Genomic DNA, 14,973 nt, shown 5'->3' on the forward strand with positions numbered 1-14,973 from the left:
GTTAGATCTTTATTTATGACTTCTAGTTTTCTGCAACACCATCCGTGACATTATAAACCGCCAAAACCGTCTTAAGCATGGATCCAGTTTCAGCCTTGATTGACCGCGTACAGGGTCTTTCACTGGAGGTGGCAGATCTCCGTAAAACTGTCTCTCAGTTTCAGGTGACCGGTTCTGCTTGCGTTCATGGAGTTTGTTCTGAGCCTTAGATCTCGCTTCCGGATACGTTCTCCGGGGGTAGTGAGAATTTTGTTCGTTTTAGAGAGGCTTGCAAACTCCATTTTCGCCTACTTCCCCATTCCTCTGGTGATGAGGAGCAGAGGGTGGGGATCATCATCTCGCTGCTCAGGGATAACGCTCAGTCTTGAGCCTTTGAATTTTTTGTAGCCCTGGGTCAGATATATGATGATTTGGATCGTATTGCTCTGGCTGAATCTAAACTGCCTCTTTTATGCCAGGGTAAACAGTCCGCAGAGATATACTGTTCAGAATTTCAGAGATGGGCAGCTGATTCTGGTTGGAATGATGCTGCACTCCGAAGTCAATTTTGCCATGGTCTTTCGGAGGGATTGAAAGATGCATTTGCCTTTCATGAGAGACCAGCCTCCTTGGAGTCGGCCATGTCTCGGGCTGTTCGTATTGACAGGCGTCTTAGAGAGAGAGGAGAGATCACTCCTTCCTGTCATATTCAGTCCAAGGACACTGGGTCGGTCTCATTCAGTGCACAGGGGCCTCAGTCTCTCTCAATCCCCTCTGAGTCGGAGCCCATGCAGCTGGGTTTGCTTGCCTCTAATAATAAAGGATTCAGCTCTCAGAGGAGGGTTTGTTTCTGTTGTGGAGGTATAAATCATTTGGCAAATGTTTGCCCCTCTAGGAGATTCAGGGAGTTTGTTGAGGGTAATAATGAAACAAAAAGAAAAAAGTCCTCTAAAAATGTTCCATCTGTTACTATTGGCAAGATTGATGCGGAAATTGAAGGTTTTCCATTTGCTTGTAGTTCCTGTTTTGTCCTACCTGCCAGGGTGGCGCTAGAGAGCAAGAACATGGTTTGTTAGATTTTTGTAGATAGTGGAGCAGCTGTCAATCTCATTGATAATAAATTTGCTATAACACATGGTTTCCAGGTATGCACTTTGGGAAAGGACATACCTGTTTTTGCTATTGATTCCGCTCCACTTTCTCAAAAATTGTTAAAGGGCATAGTTCACAATATCCGTTTGACTGTGGGTGATGCTCATGTTGAGGATGTGTCATGTTTCGTCTTAAGCGGATTACCTACTCCTCTAGTGTTGGGGCTACCCTGGCTCACTAAACATAACCCCACCATTGATTGGCAAGCGAGGCAAATAAATGGTTGGAGTGACTTTTGCAGAGAGAATTGCCTCTCAACGTCTCTTTCAGAGGTTTCTACTAACACTGTGCCATCTTTTCTCTCTGAATTTTCGAATGTGTTTTCAGAGAGTGGTGTCCAGGAGTTGCCCCCTCACCGGGAGTACGATTGCCCTATTAATCTCATCCCAGGCGCCAAGCTGCCTAAATCTCGTTTATACAATCTCTCTCAACCTGAAAGGGTCGCTATGCGTACTTATATCTCTGAGAGCCTGAGAAAGGGAGACATCCGACCCTCGAAGTCACCTGTGGCCGCTGTTTTGTTTTTTTGTTAAGAAAAAAGATGGTTCTTTAAGACCATGTCTGGATTTCAGGGAGCTGAACAGTATCACAATTCGTGACCCTTATCCGCTTCCTCTGATCCCGGACCTGTTTAACCAGATTGTTGGGGCTAAAGTTTTTTCTAAGTCCGATTTAAGAGGGGCATACAACCTGGTCAGGGAAGGGGACGAATGGAAGACGACCTTCAATACCCCTGAGGGCCATTTCGAGAATTTGGTTATGCCTTTTGGTTTGATGAATGCTCCAGCCGTCTTCCAACATTTTGTGAACAGCATTTTTTATCATTTAATGGGGAAATTTGTACTAGTGTATCTAGATGACATTTTGATTTTTTTCTCCTGATTTCAAAACTCATAGGGACCACCTACGTCAGGTCTTGCTCATTTTGCGGGAGAAAAAATTGTACGCTAAACTGGAAAAATGTGTGTTTGCGGTTCCAGAAATTCAATTTCTGGGTTTTCTTCTCTCCGCTTCTGGTTTTCGCATGGACCCTGAGAAGGTCCGCGCTGTGCTTGATTGGGAGCTTCCTGAGAATCAGAAGGCGCTGATGCGCTTTTTGGGTTTTGCCAATTATTACAGGAAGTTCATTTTGAATTATTCGTCGGTTGTTAAGCCACTCACTGACATGACTAAAAAGGGGGTAGATTTTTCCTCCTGGTCGGTAGATGCGCGTAAGGCCATTTCTAGTATCAAAGAGAGTTTTGCTTCTGCTCCCATCTTGGTACAACCTGATGTCTCTCAGCCCTTCATTGTTGAGGTGGACGCTTCTGAGGTGGGTGTGGGTGCGGTCTTGTCTCAGGGTCCCTCTCCTGCCAAATGGCGACCGTGTGCCTTTTTCTCGAAGAAACTCTCCTCCGCAGAGAGAAATTACGATGTGGGAGATAGGGAGTTGTTGGCCATCAAGTTAGCTTTTGAGGAATGGCGCCATTGGCTAGAGGGAGCCAGACACCCTATTACTGTGTTTACCGACCATAAGAATCTGGCCTACTTGGAGTCAGCCAAACGTCTGAACCCGAGACAGGCCAGATGGTCTTTGTTCTTTTCAAGGTTTACTTTTGTTGTTAGCCCTGGGGTTAAGAATGTGAAGGCTGATGCCCTGTCACGTTGTTTTCCGGGAGGGGGGAACTTTGAAGACCCGGGTCCCATTTTGGCTGAAGGGGTGGTCGTCTCTGCTCTTTATCCTGAATTAGAGGCAGAGGTTCAGGCAGCCCAGGCAGAGGCTCCTGATCTTTGTCCTCCTGGGAGGTTGTTTGTGCGAGAGGCTTTACGACACAAGGTTTTTAAGGAGCACCACGATACTGTCCTTGCTGGGCACCCGGGGGGTAGAGCCACAGTGGATCTCATTGCTCGGAGATTCTCGTGACCGGCTCTTCGTAAGACGGTTGAGGGTTTTGTGGCAGCCTGCGAGACCTGCGCTCGTGCCAAGGTCCCTCATTCACGGCCATCGGGTCCTTTCCTCCCGTTACCCATTCCTTCCCGTCCTTGGACACATCTGTCCATGGACTTCATTACGGACCTGGCTCGTTCCTCGGGGAAGACTGTGATCCTGGTGGTGGTGGACCGTTTTAGCAAAATGGCGCATTTCATTCCTTTTCCTGGGTTACCCAATGCTAAAACGCTGGCGCAAGCATTTGTTGACCACATTGTCAAATTGCATGGCATTCCTTCAGACATAGTCTCTGATAGGGGCACGCAGTTTGTTTCCAGATTCTGGAAGGCTTTCTGTTCTCTCTTGGGGGTTCGGTTGTCATTCTCTTCTGCTTTTCACCCGCAGTCGAATGGCCAGACCGAGCGCGTCAATCAGAATCTGGAAACATATCTGCGCTGTTTTGTGACAGAGAATCAGGAGGATTGGTGTTCTTTTTTGCCCCTTGCTGAGTTTGCTTTAAATAACCGTCGCCAGGAGTCCTCTGATAAGTCACTATTTTTTGGTGCATATGGGTTTCATCCGCAGTTTTGGACATTCTCTGGAGAGGGGTCTTCTGGTTTACCTGATGAGGAGAGATTTTCCTCGTCTTTGTCATCTATTTGGCAAAAGATTCAGGGTAATCTAAAGAGCATGAGTGAGAGATATAAGCGTGTGGCGGATAAGAGACGTGTGCCTGGTCCGGACCTGAATGTGGGTGATCTGGGTGTGGTTGTCTACTAAGAATATCAAATTGAAGGTTCCCTCCTGGAAGTTGGGTCCTAAGTTTATTGGACCTTACAAGATCTTGTCCGTCATCAATCCCGTTGCTTTCCGTCTTGATCTTCCTCAGACTTGGAAGATCCATAATGTTTTTCACAAGTCCCTATTATGTCCAACCCACTGTACCCTCCTCTTTGCCTCCTCCTCCGATTTTTGTTGATGGTAATCTTGAATTTCAGGTCTCTAGGATTGTGGATTCTCGTATTATCCGCGGTTCTCTCCAGTACCTCGTTCATTGAGAGGGTTATGGTCCTGAGGAGAGGATGTGGGTCCCAGTGGCGGACATTAAGGCCACTTGTCTTATTAGGGCTTTCCATAGGTCCCATCCTGAGAAGTTGGGCTCTGCGTGTCCGGAGTCCACTCGTAGAGGGAGGGGTACTGTCAGCGCCAGATCTCTGAGAAGTTTTGACAGACGTTCTTCAGTACCTCTTGCATGATGTTCTTTTGTTTTGGTTATAGGGTTTTCAGGGGTCACTCAGTCTAGGTATGGGGGCATGCAGATTTCTATTATAAAGATCTTTGCATGGGCTGAGCAGTCAGGGAGAGCTCTAGGGCTTTTGTAGGGCTCACCCATATGTTCCTTAGTTTGGGATCAAGTCAGTTGGATCTTTATTTATGACTTCTAGTTTTCTGCAACACCATCCGTGACAGAAATAGACTGAACCTTGTCAGGAGGGAGGTTACTTACCGTACGAGAAGACTAGGACGGTTGGGTATGGTCAAACCTGTGGTGTTCCTGCTGAACACCTTTATTAAGATTAATCTCGCAAGCCTCTGGAAAGAGAGGGCTCCTCCGTGGGTAGTCTCCTGTCGGGGACGGTTTCAGCCTTTCTTGTAGGAATGGGAGACAGGGGGGCAAGTGAAGGATCTCCGCACATCACATGGGCATCTCCCGGCTTATGCTGCCCTGGTTCTGAAGGTATTACGTCGGTGGGGTCCGGGGATGTGGGAAATCAGGACCCAGTCAAGGAAGCTCCTTGACCAGAGGGTTCTGTTGACCCATTTCCAGAAACCTCTGGCCCTCAGGGACTGCCCAAGTCGGGATCTGGGGGTCAGGTTACAGCTTTTGAATTCTATTAGGATCCCTTTGAAGTTTTTCGACTTGACTTGGCGCTGCTTCCATGGGAAACTGTGTGTGAGGGACAATCTGAAGTGTAGGAGCTCTGAGGACAGGGTGTGTCCCCAAGAGGAGTGCGGTGGTGTGCTGGAAAGCATGGACCACTTCCTGCTTCATTGTCCCTTTAACACAGAGGTTTACACCAGGGTGGGGACCTCCATCGGCTGGCCTAGGCTGGTCACTCTTTCCTATGCAGAATGGGCCTATGGAGCATTCAGACACCTGGGTGGTAGAGACCGCTGCACTTTATTCCTAGTCAGCTCAGTGGTCAGGTACTACACATGGCATGCACAATGTTTTTTTTTTATCAAATCATTTTTGAGTTTTTCAATTTTATACACACAAATACCTAGTATGTAATCATTTGAATGAACAGACAGAGACCCAATTTGGGTGCAACAATAGTCAAAGACTAAACATATATAGTTCTATAACCCCCCCCCCCCTCCCTACCCTAACCCGCACCATGCCATGTTGACATTACACCTGTCCCTTTTTCTTGATTTGTGGTGTTATATTCCTGCTCCCCACTAAGTCCTACCCGTCGATAGAGCTATATAATAGTGTTCCCATTAGTTCATTGTCTAGCAGGTCACCCCAGTTGCATTGTTAGAAGATGTCTGGAGGGCAATCCTGGCGTCCGTAACCATGATCCCCAGATAGACTCAAACTTCTTAATCGTTCCTCTTTTATAGTACACTCCCCTCTCTAATCCAATTATTACATTCATAAGTGCAATATACTCCTCTTTAGTCGGTACTGTAGTGCTTATCCCATATTTGGCTATCAATTTCCTAGCCTGATATAATGATCTACTTATACCAATACTAATATCCTCTGTGGAATCATCTTGCAATAGGCCCAGTATACATACTGTTGGAAGTCTGATTTTATATACCTCAAAGATGATATCCAGTACCATTCGCCAAAAAGGGCCTATAGCAGTTCACTCCCAAAACATGTGGAGTATATGTGCTTCAGGAATACCACATTTGGGGCAGTTAGATGTGGCACGTATACCTAGCTTATGAAGAAACATGGGTGTCCTGTACCCCTATGTATTAGATACAGCTGTGAGAGTCTATGTGTCTCACACAATGATAGCATGGGGCTCTTAGACAGCACCTCCGTCCACTGTGCATCAGTTAGGGGGCCTACCTCTCTGGACCACTTCTCCCTAACAGTCAAAGGAAAACAGTCCTGATAGAATGAGAGCAATAATGATAGAATGAGAGCAATAACTTGTAAAATACTGAAATCACTCCGGTGATTTCTCCCCCCCCCACCCCCTTCTAATTTGTTTTGCTATCATAGACGCCTGTACAGTCAAATCCATTGTCTTTCCCTGCACTGTCAAGGAGTGCCGTAATTGTAAATAGTGGTAGAAATATACATTGGTGAGATTAAACTCTTCCTTCAATTGCTCAAAGCTTTTGAGAACCCCCTTAGTATAAAGTTGTGATACCCAGTATATTACCTTTGTTTCCCAAGTACCAAAGCCTTTCTGCCTAATTAGTTCAGGGAGATTGGGATTGTTCCAAAGAGGTGTAAGGGCATTGCACCCCGAAATTTTGGTGATATCTTTCAATTTCTTCCATACTTTACAAAGTAAGTTTACACTCGGGACATATTCTGGGGGACGAATAACTGAGCCAAGTTCTAATATATAACCTGGGGGCCTCCCTCCCATCAAGTGAGACATCAACACGCCCACTGAGCCCAAGGTACCCATTGTACCCCATGTTTTACATTGCTGAGCCTGTGCCACCAACAAATACAACCACGGGTTGGGGATCGCCAGTCCACCATTATCTTTCTTCCTTTGTAGGGTTTCTAAACAGATTCTTGGAGACTGCTTATTCCATATTAGGGACCTGAATAAGCCCTGTGGCATACACAGAGTTTAGTCTCAACGCAGTGCAAAATCCTCCCCGTGGATGAGATGGTTAGGAACATTCTTGGAGACCTGGTGAAAATGCACTCTCTGGAGTATGAGAGGTTGGGGGCGGGTAGGGCCTCTCTCCTCTGGAGGGGTTTTGCCTTTAGGGTACCCTAGCCTGTTGTCTCCCTTCCTGGTGGTGGGCTGATGCTGACACTAGATTTTTGTTTTGTTTTGGTGGCTGTATGAGGACATAGGGCTTGCAGGTGCGGAACTTGGGCTTTAATGGTTGTGTGTGGCTGAAAAGCCTCACTGCGGGTGGTATGGGTGGTCTGCCATGTATTTTAGTTTATATGTCTATATGTATATTTGTATGTATATTTGTATATATTGGTATGTATATGTTGTATAGTGATGTATATCTTTTATAATTTGAGTTGTTGGGTGTAGTGTTAGGTTGAGTGGTGGGTAAATGGGGGGAGGGTTCTAGAGTTCCATGGGACATTGGTGACTTTTGGGGTATTTGAGAAAATACTGGGCTGGTTCATGGATGTCTGTTATCATGTGCTGGGGGCATGGGATGCGGGACCAGCTCAGTGCCCAAAAAAATAAAAATAAAAAATTAATAAATAATAATAAAAATGAAATTATGTGTGTTGTATGGGGGTGTTGGTGTGTGGGATTTTTGTAAGTTTGTGTTGCAAGATTTCTGTATTTTGTTGTATTTTGCTGTGTGTAGGCAGGTGCAACCAGATCAGAAAGGTTAGCACAATATTGAAATTGATATTGAAATTGTAAATACTGTATATAGTGGCTGTTCTAAGGGGGAGTGAGTGTTGGGCTGGACCGGTGTTGTCTGTACCATGCTGAGGAGCATTATGTCTGTATATTCGCTTTGTGTTTTATGTTATGTTTTGGTGTGATTTCTGTATTTATTTATTGGTTATGTTTTTAAAATTTTAATAAAAGAAATACAGGATCTGTACAGAATAAGTAATGTAATGTATGTACACAGTGACTCCCAGCAGAATAGTGAGTGCAGCTCTGGAGTATAATACAGCTGTAAAATTACTTATTCTGTACATAATAAGTAATGACATGAAAATGATTAGTTCCAACCAATCAAGTAACAAACCTTTCCATCTCGGTTCAGCTTAATATACTATATTACCTCCCGTATCCGTGACTGCCAAACATCCACAAATTCTGGCGATGTTGCATTGACCAGGCTGGCATTTTGGGTCCACTCTGGGCATGTCCACTTGGGAAGTGAGAGCATTGCAAGGGTTGGGGTCAAGAAGGTAAAAGTTCCTCCTTGTAAGATTGGTAATCTATAAAACATAGAATATTGGGTAATACTTGCCATTCCGTCTGCTCCTGTTTATATTTAAGGGTACATTCACACTGGACATATTCTCTACAGACTTTGTGCCATAGAATTGCAGTACGAAAATCCTCAGCGTTTAACATAAACAGCAAAGTGGATGAAATCCACAGCAAACAAATTCACTTATAACTTATGTGTTTTTTTACCTTGGATCTGTTGCAGATTTTGTCCTGTGTGGATGTACTGTCAAGGGATATTTTTCTAAAGAAGTTGTGCCACCATTAAATGTTATTTAAACATAATTCAGCATGAAAAGCTAGTTACTTTTGTAATTTACTTTATTTTATGAAAATGTTTCAGTTGCAAAAATGTTCTCTTTACTTCATTGGTCATAGCTCCCCCTGGTGTTTAACCTGTATAGTAATGTGCACATCCACCTGCTCATACACATACTGCGTTCTATACTTAGGCACACGATTGTATGTATTTTGCGGTCTGCAAAAAACGGATCCGCAAAAAATATTAATAACATCCGTGTGCATTCCGTATTTTGCGGAACGGAACAGCTGGCCCCTAATAGAACAGTCCTATCCTTGTCCGTAATGCAGACAATAATAGGACATGTTCTATTTTTTTGCGGAATGGAAATACGGAAACGGAATGCACACGGAGTACCTTCCCTTTTTTTTGCGGACCCATTGAAATGAATGGTTCTAAATACGGTCCACAAAAAAACCCTGAATGGACACAGAATGAAAATACGTTCGTGTACATGAGGCCCTAGGACTCCTTCACACGACCGTATGGCTTTTTCAGTGTTTTGCGGGCCGTTTTTAACGGATCCGATTTTCCGTTTTTTGTTTCAGTAGTGTTTCAGGTTCCGTTCTGTTTTTCCATATGGCATATACAGTATACAGTAATTACATAGAAAAAATTGGGCTGGGCATAACATTTTCAGTAGATGGTTCTGCAAAAACGGAACAGATACGGAAGACATACGGAGTACATTCTGTATGTGTTCCGTGTTTTTTGCTGACCCATTGACTTGAATGGAGCCACGGAATGTGATTTGCGGGCAATAATAGGACATGTTCTATCTTTGAACGGAATGGAAAAAAGGAAATTCGTAAACGGAATGAATACCGTTTTTTTGCGGAACCATTGAAATTAATGGTTCTGTATACGGACCGTATACGGAACGCAAAAAAAGGCCCGTATACGGAATGCAAAAAACATTCGTGTGAACGAGCCCTTAAGGAGAGAGCTGCAGCAGAAAGGACACACCCTTGAGCTGTCAGCTTGAAAGAAATTTAACAAAGCAATTGGGGAAATCTCTCCTGGATTCATGCGAGATAGAGAGCCTATTCTAGCTGTGTTAGGCCTCACGCACACGACCGTTGTGTGCATCTGCGGCCGTTGTTCCATTTTCAGTTTTTTTTCGTGGACCCATTGACTTTCAATGGGTTCGTGGAAAAATCGGAAAATGCACCGTTTGGCTTCTGCGTCCGTGATCCGTTTTTCCAGTCCGTGAAAAAAATATGACCTGTCCTATTTTTTTCACGGACAACGGTTCACGGACCCATTCAAGTCAATGGGTCCGTGAAAAATCACGGATGCACACAAGATAGTTATCCGCGTCCGTGATCTGTGTCCGTTTTTCCTATCATTTTTAATGCAAACTTGACTTTTTTTTTTTTTTCACTTTTCATGTCCGTGGATCCTCCAAAAATCAAGGAAGACCCACGGAAGAAAAAACGGTCACAGATCACGGAACAACGGAAATCCGTATTGCGAACCGCAAAAAAAAAACGGTCATGTGCATGAGGCCTTAGAAAGAGATTGTCATGTACTACGTGATGTCTGATTTTCATTTTTATACATCAACTCACTCGTCCTCTATTATGTAGTAATTAATAGGACATTTGAAAATGAGGTTTCTGCACCAGATAATCTCCATCATTACCTTTTAATGGATTCTTTCATTTTAAGGCTCCATTCACACGTCCGTAGTGTATTGCGGATCCGCAATACACCTGGTCGGCACCCCCATAGAACTGCCTAGGACATGTTCTATTCAGGCCGCACTCTGGAAATGCGGATGCAGACAGCACACTGTGTGCTGTCCGCATCCATTCCTCCCCCATAGAGTTGCGGAACAGGTGCGGACACATTCTACGGACGTGTGAATGGACCCTAAAGGTGTTGTTCAGGATTAGGAAAACATGGCTGCTTTCTTCCAAAAGCATAACCACCCCTGTCCCTAGGTTGTGTGCAATATTGCAGCTGAGCGCCATTCACTACCACGGATCTGAGCTGCAATAACAAACACAACCCATGGACAGGAGTCTATGGCCCTGATTTATCACACCTTCACATCAGAATACTGGCTTCAAAAAGTTGCAAAATTTGGCTTTTTCTACTTTTTCCCCTCACTTGCACAAACATTTTGTGACTTTTTGCATTTTTAGGCCCCTTTCACACGAGCGTGACGGATTAGGTCCGGATGCGTTCAGAGTGTGTTCAGTGAAACTCGCACCATTTTGCAAGCAAGTTCAGTCAGTTTTGTCTGCGATTGCATTCAGTTGTTCAGGTTTTTCCACCCGAGTGCAATGCGTTTTGATGCGTTTTTAACGTGCGTGATAAAAAACTTTAGGTTTACAAACAACATCTCTTAGCAACCATCCGTGAAAAACGCATTCTATCTGCACTTGCTTGCGGATGCAATGCGTTTTTCGTGAAAAAAGAAGAATATAGAACATGCTGCGATTTTCACGCAACGCAGAAGTGATGCGTGAAAAACAACGCTCATGTACACAGACCCATTGAAATGAATGGGTCCGGATTCAGTGCGGGTGCAATGCGTTCACGTCACGCATTGCACCCAACCAGAAAACTTGCTCGTGTGAAAGGGGCCTTACACCACTCGTTCACGTTTTGAAGTATGGGTGGGAAAGTGGATGTAGTTAGCGATGTTAATGAGTTTCATTCCAGATTTATCTCTGAGAATTAAAAAAAAAAAGTCACAAATAAGTTGCAATCTCACTCCAGTAGGAGGGTGGAGTAGGGAAATTGGAGTTGGTTTTCTAGACCAGTGGTCGGCAAAGTGCGGCTCGCGAGCCACAAGCGGCTCTTTAGACCCTTCAATGCGGCTCTTTCCCACGGCGACCCATCCTGCACTACAGAGGAATCTAATCTTGCCTGTGGGACGCATAGGGCCTACTGTGATGCGCGTAAGCTAATACTAGTTAGCAGACACGCCCTCTCTTAGTTTGTGGAACGTAAATGCGTCCCACAGGCAAGATAACTAGTATTAGCGCACGCGCATCACAGTAGGGCCGGCAGTACGCACCTCCTAATAGACGTCGGAACGAGGAGGAAGTGACAAGGGGTATTGAAAACTTCCCGGGCAGTGAAATCTGCCAGAGACAGAACACCGCTGCAGGCTACAAGTCAGAGTCAGTGTACCTCCTTCTACAGGTGACTCAATTATTTGGCATCAGCATTTACTTGGTATGTGTTTAAACAGCAAAAGTAATGTCTGCAGACAAGTTTAATAAAAGTAAAAAATGATAAAGATAAAATGAAATAATAATCAAGATCCAAATAAAAGAAAGTACATATAAAAGTATGTAAAAACACACTCTGGGCTCATGCCCACGAATGTAAGGGCGCCGTGCCTGTGCTGCGGACCGCAAATAGCGGTCCGCAATGCACGGACACACACCATGGGGCAGCTGCATGAGGATCGCAGACCCATTCACTTGAATGGGGTTCGCGATCCGCATCCGACTGCCCGCACCGCAAAAAAGTAGCGCATGCTGAAGTGAATGGGTCCATGATGCGGGCTGCACACTGCCGTGTGCAGCCCGCATCATGGACCCCTTCACTTCAATGGGTCCAGGATCCGGGATATGAGTGCTACAGAGTGCTTCCGTGGTGCTTCCGCAAAAAAGTAGCACATAGACAAAGACATATTGGGGGGGGGGGTTGGGGGGAGGAAACGTTCCTTTCACATGAGATCGTCAAGGTTGCCTAGTGGCCCAGTAATTATCCCATAGGTCCCATATGGGTTGAAAAGTGCCATTTTGTCCTGAAACATAGCAGTGGAGTACTCCATTGTTCGGACCTCCATCACCCTAGCATACAAATCAGAGACCCGTTGTGGTTCGGAGCTTTTCCAAGCTTGGGAGATTAGACAACAAGCTGCTGTTAGTATCAGTAGCAATAGCTTGAGTGCATGTTTTTTAACTTGGATGGGGACCACATTGAGCAGGAAGGACATAGGATCAGGTCGGATTTCAATTACAAAGATATCACTCAGGAGGGCGCCTACTCCGTTCCAGTAGGGGCATATCTTGGGACAGTCCCAAAAAATAGGAGGCAATGTACCCCTATGTAAGCCGCATCTCCAGCAATCACCCGGGACTACTGGATTCATTCTATGGAGGAGGTCGGGCGTGTGATACCAGTACATTAAGATTTTATATTGGTTCTCCTGATGAAGTACCGACATAGAGGATTTCTCTGCCCTCCTCCATATAAGGTGCCAGAGTGAGTCCGGTAAGGCCCTCCCCAGATATTCCTCCTACCGCACCATGTAGGAATGCCTTTGAACCCGATCAGGGAAGGGAGTCAGCAATATGAAGTAAATCTCAGAAATTAGACCTTTTGCATGTACCCCTTCCCTGCAAAGGCGTTCAAAGGGAGTCCGAAGGGAAACTGTGACCCCTGAAAAAATGGACTGGGCGAAGTGACTAATCTGGATATAAAAGAAGTTGGTGGAGGGGGGGGGAGATCATGTTTGGTCTGCAGGGTAGAAAACAGCAGAAGGTCCCTAGTGAAGGGGTCCACAATATCAGCAAACCGAAACACCCCCCAAAAGATCGTCATTTTAGTCGCAGCAATACGCCCCATGAGAGAGAGTGGGAGAGGATGCCACCTATCTAGAAGACCCCTAATCTCAGCATATATACGTGGGAAATTAGCTTTGTAAAGCTTCCCATATCGGGGAGTGAGGTCAACATCCAAATATCGCAGTGAGTCTGTCTTCCAATGGAAAAGAAAGTTAACCCTGAGAGAGCCCAGGGCCGTCTGAGAAAGATTAAAAGGGAGGGCCTCAGTTTTATGGGTGTTGACCTTATACCCTGAGAGTCAACCAAACTCCTGTAGGATGGAGTGTAGGTTTGGTAAGGAAATGTGAAGCTTTGTAAGGGTAAGGAGGATATCGTCTGCATATAGCGATAGCTTAAACTCCCTGTCCTTGACCATAACACCTCTGATGTCTGGGCAAGCCCTGATCTTGGCCGCCAGGGGTTTGATACACATGGCATAAAGTAGGGGAGATAGGGGGCAACCTTGCCTCGTGCCATTAGCAATGCGTATGGGTCGAGATTGAGCATGAGGTAGTCTGATCGTCACTGTGGGGGAGGAGTATAGGCTATGAATGGCACTAACAAAGGGGCCAGAAAGGCCATAAGCCTGCAAGGTAGCAAAGAGGAAAGGCCAACCTAAACGGTCGAATGCCTTTTCCACATCTAAACTAAGAAGTAATGCTTCCTCATCCGAGTGAGATATGACATCTATCAAGTCAATGTTTCTTTGTGTGTTGTCGGCCCCCTGACGGCCCGGGACAAATCCCACCTGGTCTTTATGAATCAGGGAGGGGAGAAAGATGTTTAGTCAGGAAGCTAGGGCTTTGGTGTAAATCTTAAGGTCTGAGTTAAGTAGGGCAATGGGCCTATAGTTATGGCATTCAGGAGGATATCTCCCAGGTTTCAGAATCATCGTGAGATATGAGTGAGACATTGGGGCAGGTACTGCTTTGCCAGCTAGAAAATGATTGAATAGGTTTACTAAGTGAGGGATTAGTTCAGTCCTAAAGGTCTTATAATATTTGTACGAAAAGCCATCAGGCCCTGGGGATTTACCCTCAGGTAGATGTTCCACCACCTCCCCAATTCTTCCGGCGTGATCGGACTATTAAGGGCGGCAAGGTCGGAAGTCGATAGGGTAGGAAGGTGATAGGATGCCAAATAAGACCAGAGTGTACTATCTCTCAGTCCCTCATCTGTGGGAAGGTCGGAGGGTAGATTGTACAGGGAAGAGTAATAGGTCGAGAACCTCTCCGCTATCACCCTGGGGTCATAGTGGATTGTTCCGTCAGCCCCCCTAATAGCACTCGGACCCGTTTGGGAGTTATGATTCCTGAGTTGTCTGGCCAGCAAAGTGTGGGGCTTGTTCCCCCAAGCATAATAACGCTGTCGTGTGTAAAGTAATAACTTGTTGACACGACCTAAAGCTAGACTCTTCAATTGGGCCCTAGTATCAACAATTCGTCTCAGTGTGCAGCGTGAGGGGTGAGAAGCCATCTTGTCTTCTAGTGTTTGAAAGCGGGACGTAAGTGTCTTGACTAAGGCAGTCGAGTCTTTCTTTAATTTTGAGCTATATTGCAATACCATGACCCCTCGTGACGCTTTATGCGCTTCCCACAAAGGACGGACATCTCCTACTGATCCCTCATTTAGGTCAAAGTACATTTTCAGATGTTCGCGGAGTTCCTCCCTAATGATAGGCTGTTTCAGGAGGGAGTCATTAAGTCTCCAGTGGCAATGGCGAACATGGCCCGACTCACTACTAATGTCCATTAGTACAGGAGCATGGTCTGACCCAGTGGCGTACCTCCAATAGAGGCAGACCACGCAGCTGCTATGGGGCCCCTGGGGGAAGGGGGCCCGCAGTGGAGGATAGGCCCTGCCCACTAATTACACTTGTATGGGTAAAGGCTAAATCGT

General features: G+C 45.6%; 1 protein-coding gene across 4 annotated transcripts in view; it reads right to left on the reverse strand.

Annotated features, from left to right (window-relative positions):
- Positions 1–14,973, reverse strand: part of LOC121005501 (solute carrier family 23 member 2-like) — a 212,986-nt gene that overhangs the window by 65,518 nt on the left and 132,495 nt on the right. For all 4 annotated transcript variants that reach the window (XM_040438271.1, XM_040438276.1, XM_040438292.1 and 1 more), the window contains one exon: positions 8,027–8,186. In XM_040438271.1, the coding sequence (XP_040294205.1) occupies positions 8,027–8,186 (160 nt within the window). The remainder of the gene's footprint in view (positions 1–8,026; positions 8,187–14,973) is intronic.

This window comes from Bufo bufo, chromosome 1 (assembly GCF_905171765.1).
Source record: "Bufo bufo chromosome 1, aBufBuf1.1, whole genome shotgun sequence".
NCBI lineage: Eukaryota > Metazoa > Chordata > Amphibia > Anura > Bufonidae > Bufo > Bufo bufo.